This window comes from Ovis aries, chromosome 25 (assembly GCF_016772045.2).
Source record: "Ovis aries strain OAR_USU_Benz2616 breed Rambouillet chromosome 25, ARS-UI_Ramb_v3.0, whole genome shotgun sequence".
NCBI lineage: Eukaryota > Metazoa > Chordata > Mammalia > Artiodactyla > Bovidae > Ovis > Ovis aries.
In genome coordinates, this window is record NC_056078.1 from 27102346 (window position 1) to 27122585 (window position 20240).

General features: G+C 54.8%; 2 protein-coding genes across 4 annotated transcripts in view; both read left to right on the top strand.

Annotated features, from left to right (window-relative positions):
• Window positions 1–11497, top strand: part of LOC132657144 (cadherin-23-like) — a 349318-nt gene extending 337821 nt beyond the window's left edge. The window contains exons 28-32 of the mRNA XM_060406596.1: window positions 2554–2614; window positions 3404–3552; window positions 8187–8322; window positions 9829–10217; window positions 11045–11497. Of these exons, the coding sequence (XP_060262579.1) occupies window positions 2554–2614; window positions 3404–3552; window positions 8187–8322; window positions 9829–10217; window positions 11045–11467 (1158 nt within the window). The 3' untranslated portion in view covers window positions 11468–11497. The remainder of the gene's footprint in view (window positions 1–2553; window positions 2615–3403; window positions 3553–8186; window positions 8323–9828; window positions 10218–11044) is intronic.
• Window positions 11498–11676: 179 nt separating this feature from the next.
• The window catches only part of LOC101107570 (cadherin-23), an 84452-nt gene continuing 75888 nt past the window's right edge, over window positions 11677–20240 (top strand). For all 3 annotated transcript variants that reach the window (XM_060406593.1, XM_042240761.2, XM_042240763.2), the window contains exons 1-4: window positions 11677–15416; window positions 16444–16572; window positions 17756–17884; window positions 18976–19203. In XM_060406593.1, the coding sequence (XP_060262576.1) occupies window positions 19078–19203 (126 nt within the window). In that variant the 5' untranslated portion in view covers window positions 11677–15416; window positions 16444–16572; window positions 17756–17884; window positions 18976–19077. The remainder of the gene's footprint in view (window positions 15417–16443; window positions 16573–17755; window positions 17885–18975; window positions 19204–20240) is intronic.

Genomic DNA, 20240 nt, shown 5'->3' on the forward strand with positions numbered 1-20240 from the left:
AGCCACATCAGCCTAAAGATGTCCCCAGTGCTCAGTGGGCCTGCTGGATGCCTGTAGCTTACACCTCGCTGCCGAGGTCCAGCCTCAGCAGAGTCCAGGGATATCCTCAGGATGGACGACGTCGGCGAATGAAGAAAGATAAAGAGATAAAGAAAGACACACGGGGTGACCAAGCTTCTTCGAGCGAGGCCCATTTACTTTATTCTTCTCGGGGCTTTTATACCCTGAGTTATACATACAGCAAGGTGAAAAATGCAGAGTCAACACTCCATCAGTAATAACTTTTGTCGATATCAGGTTCCTTCCTGCAAAAGTCTTTTTTTGTACATCATCTTCTATTCTGGAGGCCTGTTGATATTCCATGACCTCCTTTTGATAAAGGTTGGTCAGCCGGGACACCAGAACAATGATTTTCCCTTAAAGTGTTTCTTCTTAAATTCTTAGCCTGCATCACCCTTAAAGTACAGAGTTACATTTTTATGGAGCAAAGATTCAGCGGGTTACAGCAAAGAAAGAACTTATTAACTCAAAGTCTAATGTTGGTAATGCTAAGGCTATTACTTGCTTCTTCTACATCCTGACTATATGCACTCCCAGGAACACAATGGATAAGGGATGTGAGAACTTGGCAGCAAGCATTGCATAGGCTCAACAATGTTGCAAGAGTCTGGATAAAGCCACCAAGTAAGCTGGAATACTAACAAGGGGTTTGGAACACTCCTTTCATGCCCAGGAGATTTATCAACAAGTTAACTCTTTTGGTCAGAGACAGACCCCTACTAATGTCAGAAGAGCTGGTGAAAGACATAAAATAATAAGACAGATTCTGGTTCGGGGGTAGATGCTCGAGTAAGTTCAGGGGGTCCCTTGAGTCCTGATCTCACCTTTGCCCATCAGGCCTCTTCTTCATGACCTTTGCCATGGGTGGGATTCTCCACGCTGGCTCCTGGCACCTCGCCCTTCGGTGAACCTCATTCACCTTCTCTTCCTATGCTGACAGCACACCTCACCTGTGGCCTCCATTTTTCCTAAATGGCTGGAGGCAAAACTCCCCAGGTGGCACAGGCTGCCAGGAAAGGGAGGCATCCAGGAAGTCCCACCACGGACAGCAACACCCAAGGGTGTCCACTGGACAGCTCAGCCCTCTTCCTGTCCTGATCCCTTTCAGAGCCCGGCTGTCGAAGTGCCCCGCTACATCCCTCCACCTTCTAGCTTTTAAGTCTTCTCAGGGAAGGGAAGAACTCCACAGCAAGGGGCAACGCAGCCATCCCAACCCCAGTGTAAATCAAGAGGATCTTTCAGGAAAAGGTGGCATGTCTCATAACATCCAGCCTTCGGCATCTATCTTGGCACCAGACCAGACGCTTTGCAGCAATTATATCTAATTTGCCCTTCAACCTCACAAGGTTGATTATCACTGTACCTACTGAGGCTCAGTGAGGTCATTGTATCCATGGCCACATAGCCAGTAAGTGGTAAAGCCAGGGCTTGTGCTTGGGTCTGCCTGACCCAAACCCGCTGTTCCTTTCACACCAACAGACTCCCTCCTCTGCACCATCAACATGCTCCTCAAAGCCCATAGACACATAGAACAGGGTTGCCGTGATTGCTGAGGACAAGAGGGCAGATCCAGGGAAAGGGCGAAGGTCCCGGGGGTTACACAGCAAGCCGCACGTAAGGTGGCCCTGTGGGAGCCTGCCCAGCCACGCAAGCCCAGGCCTCTCTCTGCATCACTTGGCAGGGGTATGCTCTGCTTCTTTCCAGTGGGTAGTGGGTAGAGGAGGTATTTAGCTCTTGGTTTGATGGGACAGACCTCAGGGCCATCTGTGGCTCTGCCAGCAGCCTCAAGGTCACATGCTTTGTCAGAAGGGCTAAGCACTGGGCATTCTCAGAGTGAGAAGAGCACCCCCAAGTCGCACTGGAAATAGGGCATAAGCCTGAGGTGCAACCTAGCAAACCGGGGTGGGCTGGAGCTACGCTGGAATGATCATGTGTGTGAATGGACGTGGAGCCATTCCTTTGGCAAGTGGGGTTTCTGGGTTTCCACAATGTGGCTGTTACAATGTACAGTCTACTTTCTGGGAGTTGTAGTATATACAGTGCCAGGCTGGGAGCCAGAATAGCTTCAGACCAAGAAAGTGTGGGCGAGGAGCAGTTGTGCACCCCACCTGCCCCAGGCGAGTCTCCTGGGCTCTCAGAAGGCTGAAGGAGGGAACCGTGGAGGGCCAAGCTGAGCTGGCCAAGCCTGGGTCCAGAGAGCTGTGGTGCTCCTTCTCGCCCTTGCTCACCAGGAGCCTGGAGGAGTGTCAGGAGAAAGAGCTGGCCGGTCTCCTGCCACGGCCAGGGCAGCCCGGGGCCATCAACAGACAGGCGTCCTCACAGGGAGCGAGAAAAATATGTCCCTCTCCTCTTCTACACCCCCAGCTTCATGGGAAGCTGGGTTTGGGCAGGACAGGCTTGGGGTGGCGTAAGGAAAGGGGAGGGACTCCACAAACACCTTCGCTGCCTATGGGTGGAATTTGAGGAGTAACCACGTGTCTCATTCTCCCTCAGCTGAAAGCCGCAGATGCAGATGAGGGCGAGTTTGGGCGTGTGTGGTACCGCATCCTTCACGGTGAGTAGGCTGCCCTAGGATGGCAGGGGGAGGTGGTTCCTGCGCCAGGGGAGCAGAGCTTCTCTAGGCTGCCAAGGGTCTGGGAGATGGGTCGGAGGGAGGAGTGTTCTCAAATCATTCACACCAAGTTGGTCGTGTTTTCGGTGAGGATGCATTCGACTGCTGTGCTAAGTTCTCCAAGTCCCACAGTGGGATATCACCCTGACAGAGGGGACCTCGAAGGCCAGAGCAGCCCAGAGCAGTGAGCTCCCAAGACACTGAGTGCCATTGGCCCAGTGTGTATCACGTGCCCCTGCCTGAACCAGTCACTACGACCCGAGACTGCAGTGTGCTGATCTCGCTTCTGGAATCAGGGGTGAGCTCACCCCTATGAGCAGAGGTGGCTGGATCCCAAAGGAAAATGAGAGTCCACAGGGTGGGGGAGTGGGTGCTTCCTCACTAAAGCTCTCACAGAGAATTTGATTTGTGTTCCATTCCTTGTAATGCCCCAGTGTCCTCTGAAATAGTGAATCTGCTGACACCTCCGGTTGTGGAGGTCTCGGGACCTCTAGGCTTTCCATAAGAGGGGTGCAGAATGAGCGTCTACCCCCTCCCTCAAATCCTGCGAGGCTAGGGCAGTGTGAGGCGAGGCTTCTATACCACTTCAGGCTTCGGCCAAGTGCCTGAGACCTCTGGGAAGAGTCTGCCTTCTAGGGGTCTGGGCTCCCCATCTTCCCCTCCATAACCATGATCCCATAAGCATCCTACTCCAGGGGAGAGCCCATGCATATCCTCTGTTCCTCCACACAGGTAATCAGGGCAACAACTTCCGGATCCACGTCAGCAATGGGCTCCTCATGCGAGGGCCCCGGCCGCTGGACCGGGAGCGGAACTCGTCACACGTTCTGATAGTGGAGGCCTACAACCATGACCTGGGCCCCATGCGGAGCTCCGTCAGGGTGAGGCCAAGGGCGCTCTGGGGCCGGGGTCTTGCACATGGGGCAGCATGTCGTGAAGCCCTGTGTTCTGTTCAGCACTGCCGTCAGGGCTGAGCCAGAGCCTCAGGTGGACCAGAGGTGGCCAGCAGCTGGGGCCCAGGGTGGAGTGGGGGCATCGCTCATCTGGGTGCTGAATGACACCTGGGCTCAGTAGGGGCGCCTTGGGCTCAGACCCGCCTGGGATCTTGGATGTGTCATTTTGCTCCAAGCCCGAGTTTTTCCAAATGTGGAAAGGGGTCAGTGATGCTGATGCCTGTCCTAAAGAATGAGGTATCCTTATTACACTAACCCCTGTATCCACACAGCTCTCTAGTGCAGGCCAAGGGACTCTCACACATGGGATCTTGGAGCTATAGATGTTACCAACTTCATTTTACAAATGAGGAAACTGAGGCACAGAGGAGCCACTTGTGATCAAACCAGGACTTGAGTCCGTGTCTTCTGAGTCCAGGTTCAGTGTTCTTTCCATTGAACGTGTCTGCCAGATATTCCAGTCAGTACACCCAGCTGCCCCATCAGATGTCGTCCTCTCTGCCCTCCTCACTCCCCTCAGGCCTCTCCCCTCTGCAACTGAAATCAGATCAAGCCTAATCTTCCTGAGTGGTCAGAACACGCACCCAGATATTCCATTGGCTGGGCCAGGTGTTCTCTCCTGCCCAGTTACAAGGGGATGACAGAGATAAAGGAGATGACCTACACGGTCACCCCCACCCTACCCCACTGCACACTCAGCAACTCACTGCCCCTTCCCCTTAACCAGGTGGAAAGTGAGTCAGACCTTAGAGGTGAAGAGTGGGAGGAAGATGGGAAAAGTTGGGGTGGGGAGCAAGCAGGGACTTTTACCCAGAACTGAGGGGGGCAGAATCAGCTGCTCTTATCGGCCCATCTCCACCCCGCTGTTTCCCTCAGGCTGGAAACAATGAACAGAAGCCTGTCTCAGGTCCCCATCACAAAGGAGGGTGCTGGGGAGCAGGTGACTCAGCCTTGGCCCGTCTTCTGCTGTTGCCCCGCAGCTCTGCCCCAGGAAGAGATGGTGAGGGAAACCTGGGTGCTTACGGCTACTGCTCTGAGCGAGGTCTGCCCTGATGGAGGTGACCGAGGGGGTTAGATCCCTTGGCGTTTCATACCTTGGGGCTGTTTAGAACGATTCCAGGGTCCTGGTGACTGAGGGTCACAGTTACCTAAATGTGCACCGAATCAGCCCCACGCAGCCACGCTCACCTTCATGACTATGAGATACTGAATCAGAACGTGAATAAGTAATCCACCCACTTCAGAGCATGCCCTCAGTGGGGCCAGCTTCAGGCCACAGGGTGACCGATGTCAGCGTGGCTTGGCTTGGCACCTGGACCTCAAGCTGCGTAACCACAGCCCTCCTGCCCCACCCCCACTCACCTCCCTCCCAGGAGCAGGTGGGCACCTCTCTCCAGGGTCCGCTCCTGTCACTGCCTCAGCATTGCAGCTGCAAACCTTTCTAACAAAACAGTGTGCAGCACCCCAGGTACAGTGTAAAACAAAACAAAGCCGAGCTCCACCCATTGGTGCAGGGTGAGACACCAGAGCCACACCTGCTCAGCCACGCTCTGTTTGTCCTCTTCCCATGAACCCTGCAGAACATTAAGCACCCTCACTCTGGGCCAGGCACTTTTCTAAGTGCCTCCTGTGCTTGAGCTCATTTAAGCCTCTTAATGACCCTCTGATGTAGGCACCATTATTATACCCATTTTATAGATGAACAGATTGAGGCAAGGAGGGCTAGGCCAATGTGTTGAGGGTCACACGGCAGTAAGGGTAGACAGAGCCAGGCTTCACACCCACTCAGCCAGCTCAGATCTATTCTCTTAACCGCCTCACAGAAGGTTCACGGCCTCACAGAAGGTTCCAGAGCACAGAAACCACCATTGCCTTATGCCCAAGAGTCATTTTTAAGGTGGGGATTTGGTTGCTTGCCCACAGGGTCAGAACTTGATGGCCCTTATTATACACAGCTCTCACACCCCTGAGCCCAAGAAAAGCCAGGACCTTCCTGAAGACAGTATGGGGACGCCAGCTTTGCCCTGGACTCATTTCCCCAGCAGCAGCAGAGTTGGCTTGAGGGGCCATCCACAATCTTCAGGTCAGAGACCAGGACAGCACCTATGAGGGGCCAGGGAGTGAAACGATAGAGACTTGGGGCCTTACATGCCTACTGCGCGTGTGCACACGCAGTCTCCTGACTCGTCCCCTCTGGAGGGCACAGCTCTAGACAGAAAGTGGGGCTAGTTCTCCGGGGAGCCCAGCAGCTAAGTCACTGAGCCCTCCTGCTCAGCAGGAACTTGGCAGACCTGTTTCCTGTACATCTGTGTCTCAGGTTCGCAAACCACACACCATTTTGCCTCCTGTCTCTGCTGCTATAAACAAGGCTGAAACCAGCAAGAGGAGAGTGGCATGCAGCCAGTCTTATGCAGGGCCACACCCAGGCTCCATGCTACCTCACTCCTCTGTTTATTGCACTGTCAGACTAGCCCTATTTTTTTCTCCCCGTAACTCTTGGAGTCAAGGTCATTTGGCCAAGCCGACTCGGGAAGGGGAAGGCTCACAGTTTTGAAAGATGGATGGGTAGTTTCTGTTTATAGCAAGAGAGTTCCTGAAATTCATCCATGCAAATTCCCCCTCACAGCCACCCATCCCACCCCACCCAGGAGCTCCCCAGCCAAGTTCTTGGTGAAGCCAGACTTAGAAGGTTCTGGCTTGTGAGCAGCTGTGCTCTGGAGTAGGCATGCTAGTTTGCATATTGGGTTCTGGGTGTCTGGACATGAAAATTTGATGACCTAGCAGAACTATAGGGGCCCCAAGAGCAGGGAAGTAGAGAAAACTTTACCCCCAGAGACATCTCTTCCCCACTACTCTGCCACCCTACTCACTTCATAGTTCTCTGCCACTCAGGCCACCATTTCTGCTTATACCAACAGAAGCCCCTTCATTTCCATCCAGCTAATTCCCCACTAACCCAGGAAGAGAAGCTGAGGCTGATCTGAGTGGCAGTGATCAATCAGAAGCCAAATATGCATGTTCTCAGATGGGACCTTGCTCCGCCATCGGCACTGGGGACCACATGCGAACTCTGTGCTGCGCATCATTGCCCCAGCCCCATCGGCTCCCTGACTCCTCTGTTGGCAAGCTCCTGCTGGCCCAGGCTCTGTTAGTCTAGAAGGAGGGTCTCTCTCCTGTTCTGGGGCCAGCTCATCCCCAGCATGGAGCAAAGAGTGGTAGGGCTGCTGGACTGGGAACCAGGAGAACCATCACTGTCTTCCCAGCTGTCAGTGACCTTGAGGCCTCGGGCAAGTCCCTCCCCATCTCTGGGCCTCTGTTCCCTCATCTGGGAAAAGAGGCAGGAGCCCTGGGCTTCCCTGTGGTTCCTTGAGCACCACCAGCCTCTGACTATAGCTCCCCTCCCCGCCACGCTGGTTCTTCTGGACACAGCCCTGGTCTTACCCCTGTCTGGGCCAGACCTCCTGTGCATGTTCACATGCTCCTGTGAGTGTTGAGAGGAGAGGGGTGCACAAAAAGAAGAGTGAGGTGCTGACCTCTGGCCGTCTCATCTCTCTCCATCTTTCACATTGTGTTTTTGTTTTTTGCTATTGTTGTTATGTAAGACATACATGTTCAATAGGAAGAAATTAGAAAATGTAAATAAGCAGTGATGAAAACTGTGCATAATTCCACAACTCAGAGATAACCGCTGTCTTGGGCTGGGTCTGCAGAAGCCAATCCTGAGACAAGGGTTAGTGTGAACGTGCTTAGTAGGAAGTATCGGAAGTGTGCCCAGGAAAAGCCGGAAGGGGCATGGACCAGGAAGGAAAGGCAGCCAGCAAAGTGGAACACAGGAAACTGACTCAGTCCCCCAGGGAGCTCTGGAGGCGGTCATCTCCGCTGCCCATCAGTCAGCAGCTGAGGACGGCCTCAGCTGAGTGGGCATGATTCCCAGGCGGCTCCGGCTCCCGGGGCGTCTTCTGGCTCCAGCAGCAGGAGTGTGGCTGGTGGGGTGGTGGTCGTCCCTGGCAAAGGGCGGCAGTGTTGCCCACTGGTGGTGAGAGCACCAGAGAGAGCGCGTGAGAATCTGGAGGAGTCTGAGCACCAACAGCCTCTGCTATGACTGTACTTAAAAATGTTTTCATGTCTTTTCTCCCAGAGGTATCTTGGTATTTGAATGGGGTCCCTTTAAACTTTTCAAGCACTTTTGCCAAGTTCTGGCTCATTTTGTCTTCATAACCATCCTAGGAGGGGCACAGGGTGTGAATTGTTGAACTGATGTTACTGTCTCATAGCTGAGAAGCTGAACAGCCCAAGTTTCACCGATTAGCCACAGGTTCATAGTGGAGTCAAGAGCCAGACAAGATTTGTTCTCTGGCAAAATGATATTTAAACAGCTGCCACGTGCCAGTTACTGTGTGAGATGTGGGGACACAGTGACCAGCTAGACAACCCCAGGCCCTCTACAGAGAGCTCATAGCCGGCCTAGGAGCACAGTAACCACATAGGCAGGCTCCAATGGGCCCAGCCCTGGGCTCCCCCGACCCCTACCCTGACCTTTCGACCCTGGCCGGCTCCCACAGGTGATTGTGTACGTGGAGGATGTCAACGACGAGGCCCCGGTGTTCACGCAGCAGCAGTACAGCCGCTTGGGGCTTCGCGAGACAGCGGGCATTGGCACGTCAGTCATCGTCGTCCGAGCCACAGACCGAGACACGGGTGAGGCCGGCGGGAGGAAAGCAGGGAGTCCTTTCCCCAGGGTGGCCCGCCCCGGCTCAGGCCCCCTCTCCCGCAGGGCCTGGCATCCTCTGGTTGCCTTGTGCTCCCCCATTCAGTGGCTCCCAAGTGGGCAGGGACTCCTGGGACAGTTTTGATGGGATCCCCACCATATTCCCAGTCCCAGGGGGAAGGGAGTCTGGGAAGTGGTCCTGGTTTCAGAGAGAGGAGAGGTCGCAAGCTGGGGAAGTCCAGGTTCGTTATCCCAGGACCTGGCAGCTCCGGGCTAACCTTTGGCTAGGGGCTGGGCAGGGCTGGGAGGGGTGAAGTTCTTGTCCAAAAGCTGGCTGAGGCCTGTTCCTCCAGCCAACACAGCACAGAGCCTGGCGCACACACATTTAACAGAAGCCAGTGTCCTGTTCTACAGGGTAGTGGACATCCCTGGAGTCCTAGAGGTGGCCATTGTTAACAGTGCCAAGTGAAGGAGAAAGGCAGTCAGGTCACTCTGGCCCTCTTTACAGGGCCTAGTTATCTAGGCCTCTGCCCCAGGCCAGGGATACAGCCAGAAGAGACCCCTTCCTATCCTTCTAGTTTCCCAGATCCTGCCCTTTTTTCATGTCAGCTGCTCTGGTGGCTTCCAGCCCAGCCCCTGTCAGCATCCCCAGCTCATTCCTGGAGCATGGGATGAGAAATAGGCGGAGAAATAGGCCTGAAAACTCCTGGTGGTTGCTCCCCCTTAAAGGGCAGTTTTATACAGTGCGGGTCACACGGACATTGCTGGGGGATAATGGTTCAAGTCCTTTTCTGGGTCAGGAATATGTTTGAGAAACTAGTGAAAGCTATGGATCCCTCCCCAGAAAGAATGCACCTAGAATTTTACAAATAATTTCAAGGAAGTCTGGGATTTCCTGAGTGATTTTATAACCATCGTCTCTGAAGTCTTACTTCAGCTAAGGAATCCGAACTTTAGCTCTTGGATGAAGCATGTACTCCAAGGCCACAGGGATTGGGGGTGGAGGGAGTGGGCAGAACAAAGAAAGGTGACTCTGGCGCTGGAACCCTTTGGCTGGAGGGACCAAATGAAGGCTTAGCCGCCTCTGAGGACGTTGCCCCATCTAACACTTTCTAAATCAAAGCCTCCACTATAGAAGAGATCCCTAATTACCCCACCGTCTCCTTGTCCAAATACCCAGTGGAGGTACTTGAACCTGCATTTTAGGACTCCAGGAGTTGAGTCCTCCACTGGCATACCTCTCATCTCAAGGCCAGACCCCAGGGGAGTCAACAGTACATGCTGGGCCTTGCCATCCTTGACCGTGACCGCATCCTCTGTGTTTCTCTTGGGAAAATGCTACCCACAGAGGTAGGGGGTGGTGCACACTGGGTAGGCAGGCCAAGGCCCATCGCCCTGTCCCTCTGGGACAGCAGTGGGTGTGCTGGGGCAGCTCGTAAAACCACAAGGCAGCCCATCCCCGCCTGGACTGCACAGCCTCTCGCATCCTCCTGCAGGGGACGGAGGCCTGGTGAACTACCGCATCCTGTCGGGCGCTGAGGGGAAGTTTGAGATTGACGAGAGCACGGGGCTTATTATCACTGTGGATTACCTGGACTACGAGACCAAGACCAGCTACCTGATGAACGTGTCCGCCACTGACCAGGCAGTCCCCTTCAACCAGGGCTTCTGCAGCGTCTATGTCACTCTGCTCAACGAGCTGGACGAGGCTGTGCAGTTCTCCAATGCCTCTTATGAGGCTGCCATCTTGGAGAATCTGGCACTGGGCACCGAGATTGTGCGTGTCCAGGCCTACTCCATTGACAACCTCAACCAGATCACCTACCGCTTTGATGCCTACACCAGCGCCCAGGCCAAAGCCCTCTTCAAGATAGATGCCATCACGGTGAGGGAGGCTGGGGACAGGCACAGCCAGGGCTTCCTCTTGGGGCAGGGAGCGCAGTTCCTTTAAAGCTAACCAGCGTTAATTGAGCTCCTTCTATATGACCAGCACTCTCTTCTTTGTCATAAACATCCCTTTAACATGTAGTGATAAGATAAAGTTTATACATAGGCAACCTGGTGTCTTCCTATTAACGAGACAATGCAAGTTGTGCAAGTCGTCACATTTCCCTTTTTACCTTGGCTGCTAGGAAGCTCAGATAAAAATTTAGGGCATCACTGCAATAGCTTGTCGTAGCTAAGTGTCTAGCGCAGCTATGTCTTATCCACTGCCTAGACCTTACTCTTCCAACTTTGCTTTAGTGGGTCTTCTGTCAGAATCCCTTCTCTGAAATTAGGCAAGATAATAATTGCTGCAGTGTGCCGGGCCTTGTCACAGGGCATGCTGGGGGCTCAGAGATGAATAAGACCTTTCCCAGCCCTCACAGAGCTCTCAGGCTAGGAGCAGCAGAAGCAGGAATAATCTAATATGCAGATCAGAGCACCACAAGGAAAGGTATGAAAAGAACTATGGTAAAGGGGTAATGGAGCACCTTTGGGGCCCAAATAAGAGAACGCCTGTACCTGGCTGGGGAAGTGGGAAGCCTGCGTGAAAGAGGTGGTGCCCAAGTGGGACTGAGAGAGAAGTAGGAAATCAGTGGACAGAGCTTCGTGGAGAAGTAGACCAGCAGAGGGAGTGTTGTGGAGGTGGGAAAGTGGGCCGACCGTCCAGGGATGGCACAGGACTGCTTGGAATACGATGTCAGTGTCCATCTGGCCCCCCCTCTGCAGGGTGTGATCACGGTCAAGGGCCTGGTGGATCGGGAGAAAGGTGACTTCTACACTTTGACGGTGGTGGCAGACGACGGCGGCCCCAAGGTGGACTCCACTGTGGTGAGTGGATCCCCGGGTGAGAGTCCTCAACGGGTACAGCCCATCACCGGTCCAAGGCCCTCCAAACCCACATCTTTGCCAGCCACCCAACCTGCAGGAAGGCAGTGGGTGAGGGTTTCAGCCGCCCGGGGATGGCCCTGCAGCCAGCCCTGCCGCACCTTCCTGGCTGAGACCTCAGACCATTGGGAGAGGGGTGGCGTCCTCGACAGCCCACTGCTCCCGGAGCGGGCGCTGGAAGAGCTGGGACTGATAACCACCTGCATCTTTCCTCTTTCTCTCCCTCGGCCGCCTCCTGCCACCTCTGCCATCTACAGAAGGTGAGTAACCTGTGGACTGGGCTCTCCCTTGTGGGCTGTCCGTGGCCAGAACTGGCTTGGGCCCTGTGAGGTGCTGGGCCTTCCTGCCTCTCCTGGAGAGAGGGCATGTGGACAGGCCTGCCGCTGGTCCCTGCTCAGACCCCTCCCAACCTCCCCAGCCCATCCAGTCTCACACCTGAGACCAGGCCCCTCTCAAGCACGAACTCCACATCCGGCTCCACCGTCTCTGCCCTCTGTATCCCGTCACACCTCCCATGCGGCCTGGGTGGGTGTTGCACTAACATGCGGTGGGTGAAACACACCGTGGAAGGAACGCTGCGGCCTCATCCCGGCTCTGCTCCTCAGTGGCTGTGTGACGTGCACTAGCTTCGAGTCCTCTCTGTGCTTCCTCTCATCGGATCTAAAGTGGGGACCATGCTAGCTGCCCTGCCCTCCTCAGAGCATGCAATGGAGAGAGCAGATAGGAGGCCTCTGTAAACTAGGAGGGGTGATGGGGCAGCGCCTGTAAAGGGGCCCCTTCCCTCTATCGGGGCTGGCGTAAGGAATGTGTTAGAGTAGTCGTGTGAAGTAGGGCCCCAGTCCCAGGGCCTGGGGAGTGCTGAGAGGGTCAGTGGTTGGCATATGGTGTGAGTCACTACCCCCAGGACTCTCAGAAAAGACACAGAGACCTTGTAGACTGGGAGGAGGGTGACTGCTGAGGCTGAAGATGTTAGGCAAGATTCCTAGGATAGGAGAGGTGACGACCTCAGGCTAGGCATGGATAAGGAGGTGAGACCCAGGGGTGGGTTATGAGGTGGCCTCCTGCCATGTCAAGGAGAACATTATGGATTCGGCCTGGACTCCAGCCAGACAGGTCTGAGGCCATCTGTAGACTGTGTAGGGTGTCCAGCTGGTCATTAGCCTTGGTTACAGCCATGCTTTCACCCCTGCTGAGTCCCTTCCACCTTAGCCTCAAGGAGGAAACCAACCTGATGTCAAGGCTAAGCGCCAAATGCAGCTGCTGTGCCTTGAGGTGCTGACTCCAGGGGCCCTGGTTGCAGCTAGGCCGTACCCAAAAGACCCCGTCATCCACGGGGCCAGCCTGGGGTGAGTGAGGCTACAAGCAACTGGGAGCTCACCCAGCTCCCGCGACCCCTGTCCCTGAGGGCAGCCAGTGAGCAGAGCCCGCAGGCGGCAGACGGGGGGCAGGGGCTCTGTGTCCTGCAGCTCCCAGCGAGGCCCCTGGTCTTCCAGGAGGTTCAACAGGGCCCCTCACCGAGCCCCAGCAGCTTCACCCATAAAGCGGGCCCAGTCGTCCCTCTTCGCTGTTGTCAAGGGACAGTCCCCGCAGGGTGCCAAAGCCCCTCAGGGGGCCAGGCAGCCGCTTCCTGTGCTCGGGCCGGCAAGGGCGTTTCAGAGCACACACTCCTGCGTGGGCCCCTGTATTTCTAGTCCCTTCACTGTCTTCCAGGAAGCAGGACCCACCCTGCTTTGTTCTGCCCTGGCTTCCTCTCAGAGGCTCCCAGAGCCACTGGCCCAGATACACCAGCCCTGTCAGCCCCAGACTTGGAGGTGTCGGGGTGGAGGCAGGCTGAGGGACCTTTTAAAGGCACCACCATTTCCTCTGTGAGGCCGGAACCCCCAAACCACAGCTCACCTACACCTGACTCCTCCCCAGTCCCAGCAGCCCCTGTGGCCCTAAGACGGGTGGGGAGGCAGCCGGAAGGGGCAGGCTGGGCAGGGACAGCTCTGCTGTAGGAGCTCTGAGTAATATTCTTGGGCTTTTGAGGGATAGGCATGGGGCTATTTGGACCATGAGACCCTGGGTGAGGGCACAGACCCATGGCTCCTTCCCGTAGATCTTGGTACCTGCTCTCCCTCCTCACTCACTGATGCAGATTCCCCATTGCCGGAGCACATCATCAGAGCAGTAATCCTAGAGAGAGCACCTACTGTGTGCCAGCCTCTGGGCTGGCTTAGGGTATATGCAACAGGAAGCCAAAATCAGACGCAGCCTCTGCCTTCACAGACATAAAATAGAGGAGGGGAAAGACACTGATCAAATCACCACACCGATAAATATATGCCACAACAGAATGGATAATAAGATATCAGGGAAATCGAGGAAGGCTTCCTGGAGGAAGTGATTCAAGCTGAGATTCCTCAGAAAGCATAGAGAAGGAAGCGCATTTCAGGTGGAGGAAATGGCATGTGCAGAGGCCCTGATGTGAGAGAAAACATGGGGATTCCCCACAAGACCTTGGCCAGAGAGAGAAGAGTTGGGGAGAGTGCTTCCCGGATGGCCCAGAGGGTAAAGAATCTGTCTGCGGTGCAGGAGACACAGGAAACGTGAGTCCAATCCCTGGGCCAGGAAGCTCCCCTGGAGGAGGAAATGGCAACCCACTCCAGTATTCTTGCCTGGAAAAATCCCATGGACAGAGGAGCCTGGCAGACCACAGTCCACGAGGTCACAGAGTTGGACACAACTGAGCAACTAAGACACACAGATTGTGGGGGGCTTTTTTGTTTCCCCCCTGAGAACAGCGTGGTAGACATTATGCCCATTTCGCAGGTGAGCAGACTGGGGCTCTAGGACTTCACAGAACTCCCTGATGAACCTTCGTGATGGATAGGCAGCGTCTTGTCAGACCGGACGCAGGGCAGGGACCACTTTTTGCTGCACCATCACTTTTTGTTGGCTCATTTATTCCTTCTAGCATCCTGATGCTGTAGGAAATGGAAAATCAGAGAAGTTAAATAACTTTTGCCATATCACACAGCTATTAAGAGGTGGAATTGGCCCTGCTGTGAAGCCTGGGTTTGTTCCCTACATTTCTGACAGCTGCCTAAACTTTGGAAGTGTGGTTAGAACTGAGAAGGGGGAAATCCTGATTAGGAAGGAGGGGACATGAAATGGAACGTTCTCTGCATGGCAGTGAGCTTCGACAGGTTCCCCATGGAGTCCTCTGCACACCAGGGAACAAGTAGACCCAGGAGCCCGGGAGCCCCAGGCCTGAGGGAAGAGAGTGAGGTGGTGGGGAGGCCTGGCTTGGGATTGCTAAACCCTGCGCCTGCTTCCCTCCCACCCCAACTTCAGTCCCCTCATCAGTGAACCTGAGGGGCACCTATGACTGGCTGCATGGCCCGTGGCCATCCATGGGCTGGAAGTTGCATCCACAGCTGGGCCTTCTCTCCATGCTTGCTCTTCAGACCCTGCAGGAGAAGCCTGAGCTTCAGGCACAAAACAGTGTGCTCTTTGCATGCAACTTACATGTCCCCTGTTTTCATCTGGTAGTTGGAAAATTCCCTCCCTTCCCTCTCCACATTGGGACCACCAAGCCACCTGTGTCCCCTCTCCTGCTCTTGAGCCCTCTTTCCTTCCCTCAGAAGGTGCAAATGAAGAGGCCTTTGGGCAATACCTGGTTACCAGGTGTGTTTTAGCTGGGCTGCACAAAAAAAAATTTTTTTAATTAATCACCACCTAATTCCACATAAAAATCTGGATTTCTTAGTTCCTTTTGAAAAACAGGAAGCTATGCCAATGCCAGGCTGACACACCCTCACAAATTGGAGCTAAGTAGCTTCCATTTCCTTTAGCCAGGGCTATGCCTTCCAGTTCTCCCAGGCCACACCACTTCTGAGTGCCCTCCAGCCCCCTGGCACCGGACTCTCAGAAGAAACGCATTCAGGGCCTCCGTATAGAGTCAGGTTTGCCTAGGCAGGCTCTGAAATCTTGCTGACCTGCGGAAACTGATTGGAGGTGTGGTCCCCGCTGGGCCCAAGAAGGGAAGGAGGTGGAGGTCTCTGGGCCTGTTCACTCCCAGGTCTACATCACTGTGCTGGACGAGAATGACAACAGCCCCCGGTTCGACTTCACCTCCGACTCAGCAATCAGTGTGCCTGAAGACTGCGCAGTGGGCCAGCGCGTGGCCACTGTCAAGGCCCGGGATCCAGACGCTGGCAGCAACGGGCAGGTGGGTACCAGTGAAATAGTCCAGAGCCACGCTGTGAGCGCGGGCTCCCACAGCCCTTCAGCCAGAGGGGTCGCTGGAGCCGTCCCCATCCAGAGCAGGAGCAGGTCGTCCAGGCTCTGCCGGGCCCTGAGCAGATGACCCTGCCCTCACCGCAGTCCATGTCCAGGGCTGGAGACTGAGCTGTCAGCCCTGCCTGGGTGCTAAGGACATGGCACCCACGGCTGGTCATAGCTCAGCCCCCGCAGCGAACTGAACACAGAGGGTTTTAACCTTTCCATGACCCCTTGGTCACCTTATCCACAAACCACACAGCATCTCACCCCAGGGGCCAGCCCTCCCCACACAGCCCCAGGGCCCCAAGAGGACACACTCCTCCTCCCCCTGCTTCTCGGCACCCCCCCCCCCACCGCTACAGGTTGGGGCACCCCCAAGCACAAGGGAGAGGGCTGACAGAGCACGCCAGTCTTCACACCACTTTGATCTGTCCTACAAATTGAGCTGTGTTGGAGGAGGTTTCCACCATTTTTTAAATGCCTGGACACCTCTAGGAGGCTCTAGAGTCAGAAGCCTGTGGGTTCAAATCCTCGTCCTCTTGGACACTTGCGAGCTGTGTGACCTTGCCAGCAGCTGCTTGTTCCTGCGCCTCCTCTCTGAGCTGAGGAGGACAGCTCCTTTATCAGGCCTGTTGTGAGAGCCGAACAGAGCCCTGTGACACCAGGGCTGTGCCTCTCCTTGCAGGGGGCTCAGTGCTTCCCTGCCCCCCACCTTGGGAAGTCACCTGTAGTGGGACTCACACCTGCCTTTCTGGCCCCAGGCCAGTATGCTCACATCATTCCCCATCCCCTGGAGCCCCCTCAGTGGACCCCATTTTGAGGGATATAATCACTTCTGCATAAAACACACTCTTCTCAATTGCCCAGGCTGAGCAGAGGGCCCTGGTGGGCAGGGGAGCACACCTTGGCTTGGCCAGCTTCTCGTCCTCTCCACTTCTTCACCCTCACCCCTCACCCTCTTTCTTCCCTGACAGGTGGTCTTTTCTCTGGCCTCTGGTAACATCGCCGGGGCCTTTGAGATCATCACCACCAATGACTCCATTGGCGAAATATTTGTGGCCAGACCCCTGGACAGAGAAGAGCTGGACCAGTACATCCTCAAGGTGGGCAGCAACCCCTTCCATCCCAAGAGAGCTCAGCCCATCAGCACGCCCTGGCGGTCAGCTTCCCGCATCACCAAGTACCGTGGGGCAGGCAGCACCCCTTAGGGCCAAGAGCATGAGCAAGGCTGACCTGGGAAAAAAGGTGTGCTGGAAGGGGTCCCTGGACCCAGAGTAGGAAGCAGGAGGGGTGGTCGTCCCTGCTGTAAGAGCCAGGAGAGAAAGCCTGGCAGCTGACAGAGCACTGGCTCTCCCACAGGCACACTGTGAGCAGGGCAAGTGGTCTACTCTGTCTGGGCCTCAGTTTCCCCTCTTATGCAAAGGGCAGAAAGACCTGACTTCCTCTGCTGAGGGGAGACATAAATGCAGGTGAGGAATCCCGAAGGCCTCCATTATTGCTGAACTGCTCCGGCTACCGTGTTTCCTGGGGCTTCCCAGGTGGCTCTGGTGGTAAACACCTCGCCTACCAACACAGGAGTCGCAGGAGATGTGGGTTCAATCCCTGGGTTGGGTGGATCCCCTGGAGGAGGGCATGGCAACCCACTCCAGTATTCTTGGCTGGAAAATCCCCATGGACAGAGGAGCCTGGCGGGCTACAGTCCATAGCATCACAGAGTCGGACAAGGCTGAAGTGACGTAGCACGCACGTATCCATTGTGTTTCCTGAGGGGTCTCTAGGGACCCCAGAGCCGTGCTTCTGCAGCGATCTGAGCTCTAGCACACTGTAGGCCTCCAGAAAATATCAAGGCTCCTAGGGACAGGCTCAGTCTATGAGCCTGAGGATTCTCGCTCACTCCTGAAAAGATGATTTGAAGCTCTTTCTCTGTTTGCCAGAGAGCAGATCTGAGTGCATGGAACAGAGGCATAGAAGCTAAACACAGGAGCCGTGGGTCTGGTTGTAGGCCCAAGGTTACAGTCGGGGCCAGAATAGGGAGGTAAAGACTAAACACATCAGTGTCGATTGCAAAGACAGGTCTCCAAACAGACAAGAATTGGGCAACAATTGTTTGCAGCATGGGGCAGAAGGTGCAAACCTTGGGGAGAGTCGAAGGGCCAGGGGGCCGGGATGGGCCAGCAAGTCTCTCTGACCTCGCAGTCCTCCCCACTGAGCAGACAGCCCATCTGGACTGCTCCTCATCCAGCCCCCACCTTTTAACCCTGACTCCAGTCTTCCCCCTCCTTGCAGATTGTGGCGTCCGACCGTGGCACCCCTCCACGAAAGAAGGACCACATCCTACAGGTGACCATCCTGGACATCAATGACAACCCTCCAGTGATCAAGAGCCCCTTTGGATACAACGTCAGCGTCAATGAGGTGAGGGCGGCCCTGGGGCCCATAGAGCTGTCCAGAATGAAGAGTGGGTATAGCCAGCTGTGAAGCACCTGCTTAAATATCTGCCTGGCCCACTAGTCTCTCAGATCATGGGGGTGGGGATATGGCTTACTCTTTCATGGTTCAATCCCTAATACCTGGGCCAGGTCCTGGAAACAAAGGGAAAGAAGAAAGTGGCACTTCCCCACCAACAGGAAACTGAGGTTTACCTGGAAGAGCTGCCTTTAAATAAAACTGTTCATTTAAAAAAATATATTTATTGGACTATAGTTGATTTACAATATTGTGATAGTTTCAGGTATACAACAAAGTGATTCAGTTACACATATACTCATTCTTTTTCAGATTCTTTTCTCGTATAGGTTATCACAGAATATTGAGTAGAGTTCCCTGAGCTATGCAGTTCAGTTCAGTTCAGTTGCTCAGCCATGTCTGACTCTTTGCGACCCATGGACTGCAGCACGCCAGGCCTCCCTGTCCATCACCAACTCCCAGAGTCCACCCAAACCCATGGTGCTATAGATCCCTGCTGATTATCTATCTTATGTATAGTAGGCTGTGTATGTTCCTCCTAAACTGATTTATACCCACCCCTCACCCCGTTTCCCCTTTGGTAACCGTAAGTTTGTTTTTGATATCTGTATAAACAATTCATTTATTATTCAGTCGTGAGATTATGCCACTCCAGGAAAAGTTTTGCCCAGGCACTAGTGGGTATGTCAGGTTGGACATTCATGAAGACCTCCCTCAATTCAGATCCTGGCTCTGCCACTGACTGGCTGTGTGATTTGCACACATTCCTTTCCTGAACCTCAGTTTTTGCATCTGTAAATAGGGTGACCTAATCTATAGCACTGTAAGAGGATTGGATGTGTTCACGAAGGCCGAGGCATGTAGTAGGTACCCACAGGATGTTCGCCACCATCATCTTTATCTGCCTCATCATTGTCCCAGGGTCATCAGAGCAGAGCTTTCTAGAGGTCCAAGTCTTGGGCTCCCGAACAGGAGCAGGAGCTAGACTGTGCCCCAAAGGCCTTGAACCCGGAATGACCACTTTCTTGCTTTCCCCCCAGAACGTGGGCGGGGGCACTGCTGTGGTCCAGGTGAGAGCCACCGACCGTGACATCGGCATCAACAGCGTCCTGTCCTACTATATCACTGGGGGCAATGAGGACATGGCCTTCCGCATGGACCGCATCAGTGGCGAGATCGCCACTCGCCCTGCCCCACCGGACCGCGAGCGTCAGAGCTTCTACCACCTGGTGGTCACCGTGGAGGACGAGGGCACCCCTACCCTATCGGTGAGTGATCAGGGGCGGCCGCTGGGAGAGGAGGGTGGCGGAGGGCAGCTCTGCGCTCTGTGCCACGGGACGAGATGGGTAGGAGTGGAATGCCACGCACCAGTGAGTATGCAACAACTGCTTTATCATGCCTTGAATCCCTCAGCCTGTGAGTACTTTATGGAGGGCCTGTGTGTGCCAAGCTAGGGTGCCAGTTCACTTGCTTCTGCAGCCACTCTGAGCCTTGATTTAGCCATGTTTGCTCACCCAGGGCAGTGCTAGGAGACCATGCAGAGTGAACCTGTACCTCGGGGTCTGGCCAGCCTTCACTCCGCCGGCCAAGTGTGCTGCGTGTCCATGGGCCTCTGTGCCAAACGGGAAAAGGTGCCCTCTGGCCTCTTCCTCTGCGTCGTGTTGGTGTAACCTGCTGTGGCAACATTTCTGGGTCACGGGGCTCATGTCTGTGATCCAGCCTGGTGCATGAATGGGTGGGGCCGCTGCCCAAGGCAGTGTGCAAAGTCTGCAGAGTTGGAGGAGGAGGTGGGGCTGGATGGTGATGCCATGTGGGGCGATGGGCTGGGGTGTGATTTCTACTGTGAGCTGGCTGCATGATCGTGAGCAAGTCAGGACCTCTCTGAATACTGGTTTTATCACCTATAAAAGAGAGATAATATCTGCTTCATAGGTGGTATGTGGGGAATTTAGTTCTTGTCTGTGAAAGCGCTTGGTAAGCCATGAGGAAGAGAAGTGTATCAGCTATCTTATCACCACAATATTCCTGCATTCAAAACCAAACCAAAGAGGCATTAAACAACCATTGACTTAGCTCCAGTTCTGCAGGCTGGCAGTGGAGACCTGGCTTAGCTGGAGGGTGGTTCTGCTGCCAGCTGTGCTCCCAGATGTGTGTGTGGGCAGCTGTGTGTGTCAGTTGGATAGCTGTTCTTTTGGGGGTTGGTTGCCAATCAGCTGGGATACCAGGGCAACTGGGCCACCTCTCTCTCTCTCCTAGAAGGCTAGTCCATGCTGGTTCATGTGGAGCCAGAAAAGGTCCAGGGGAA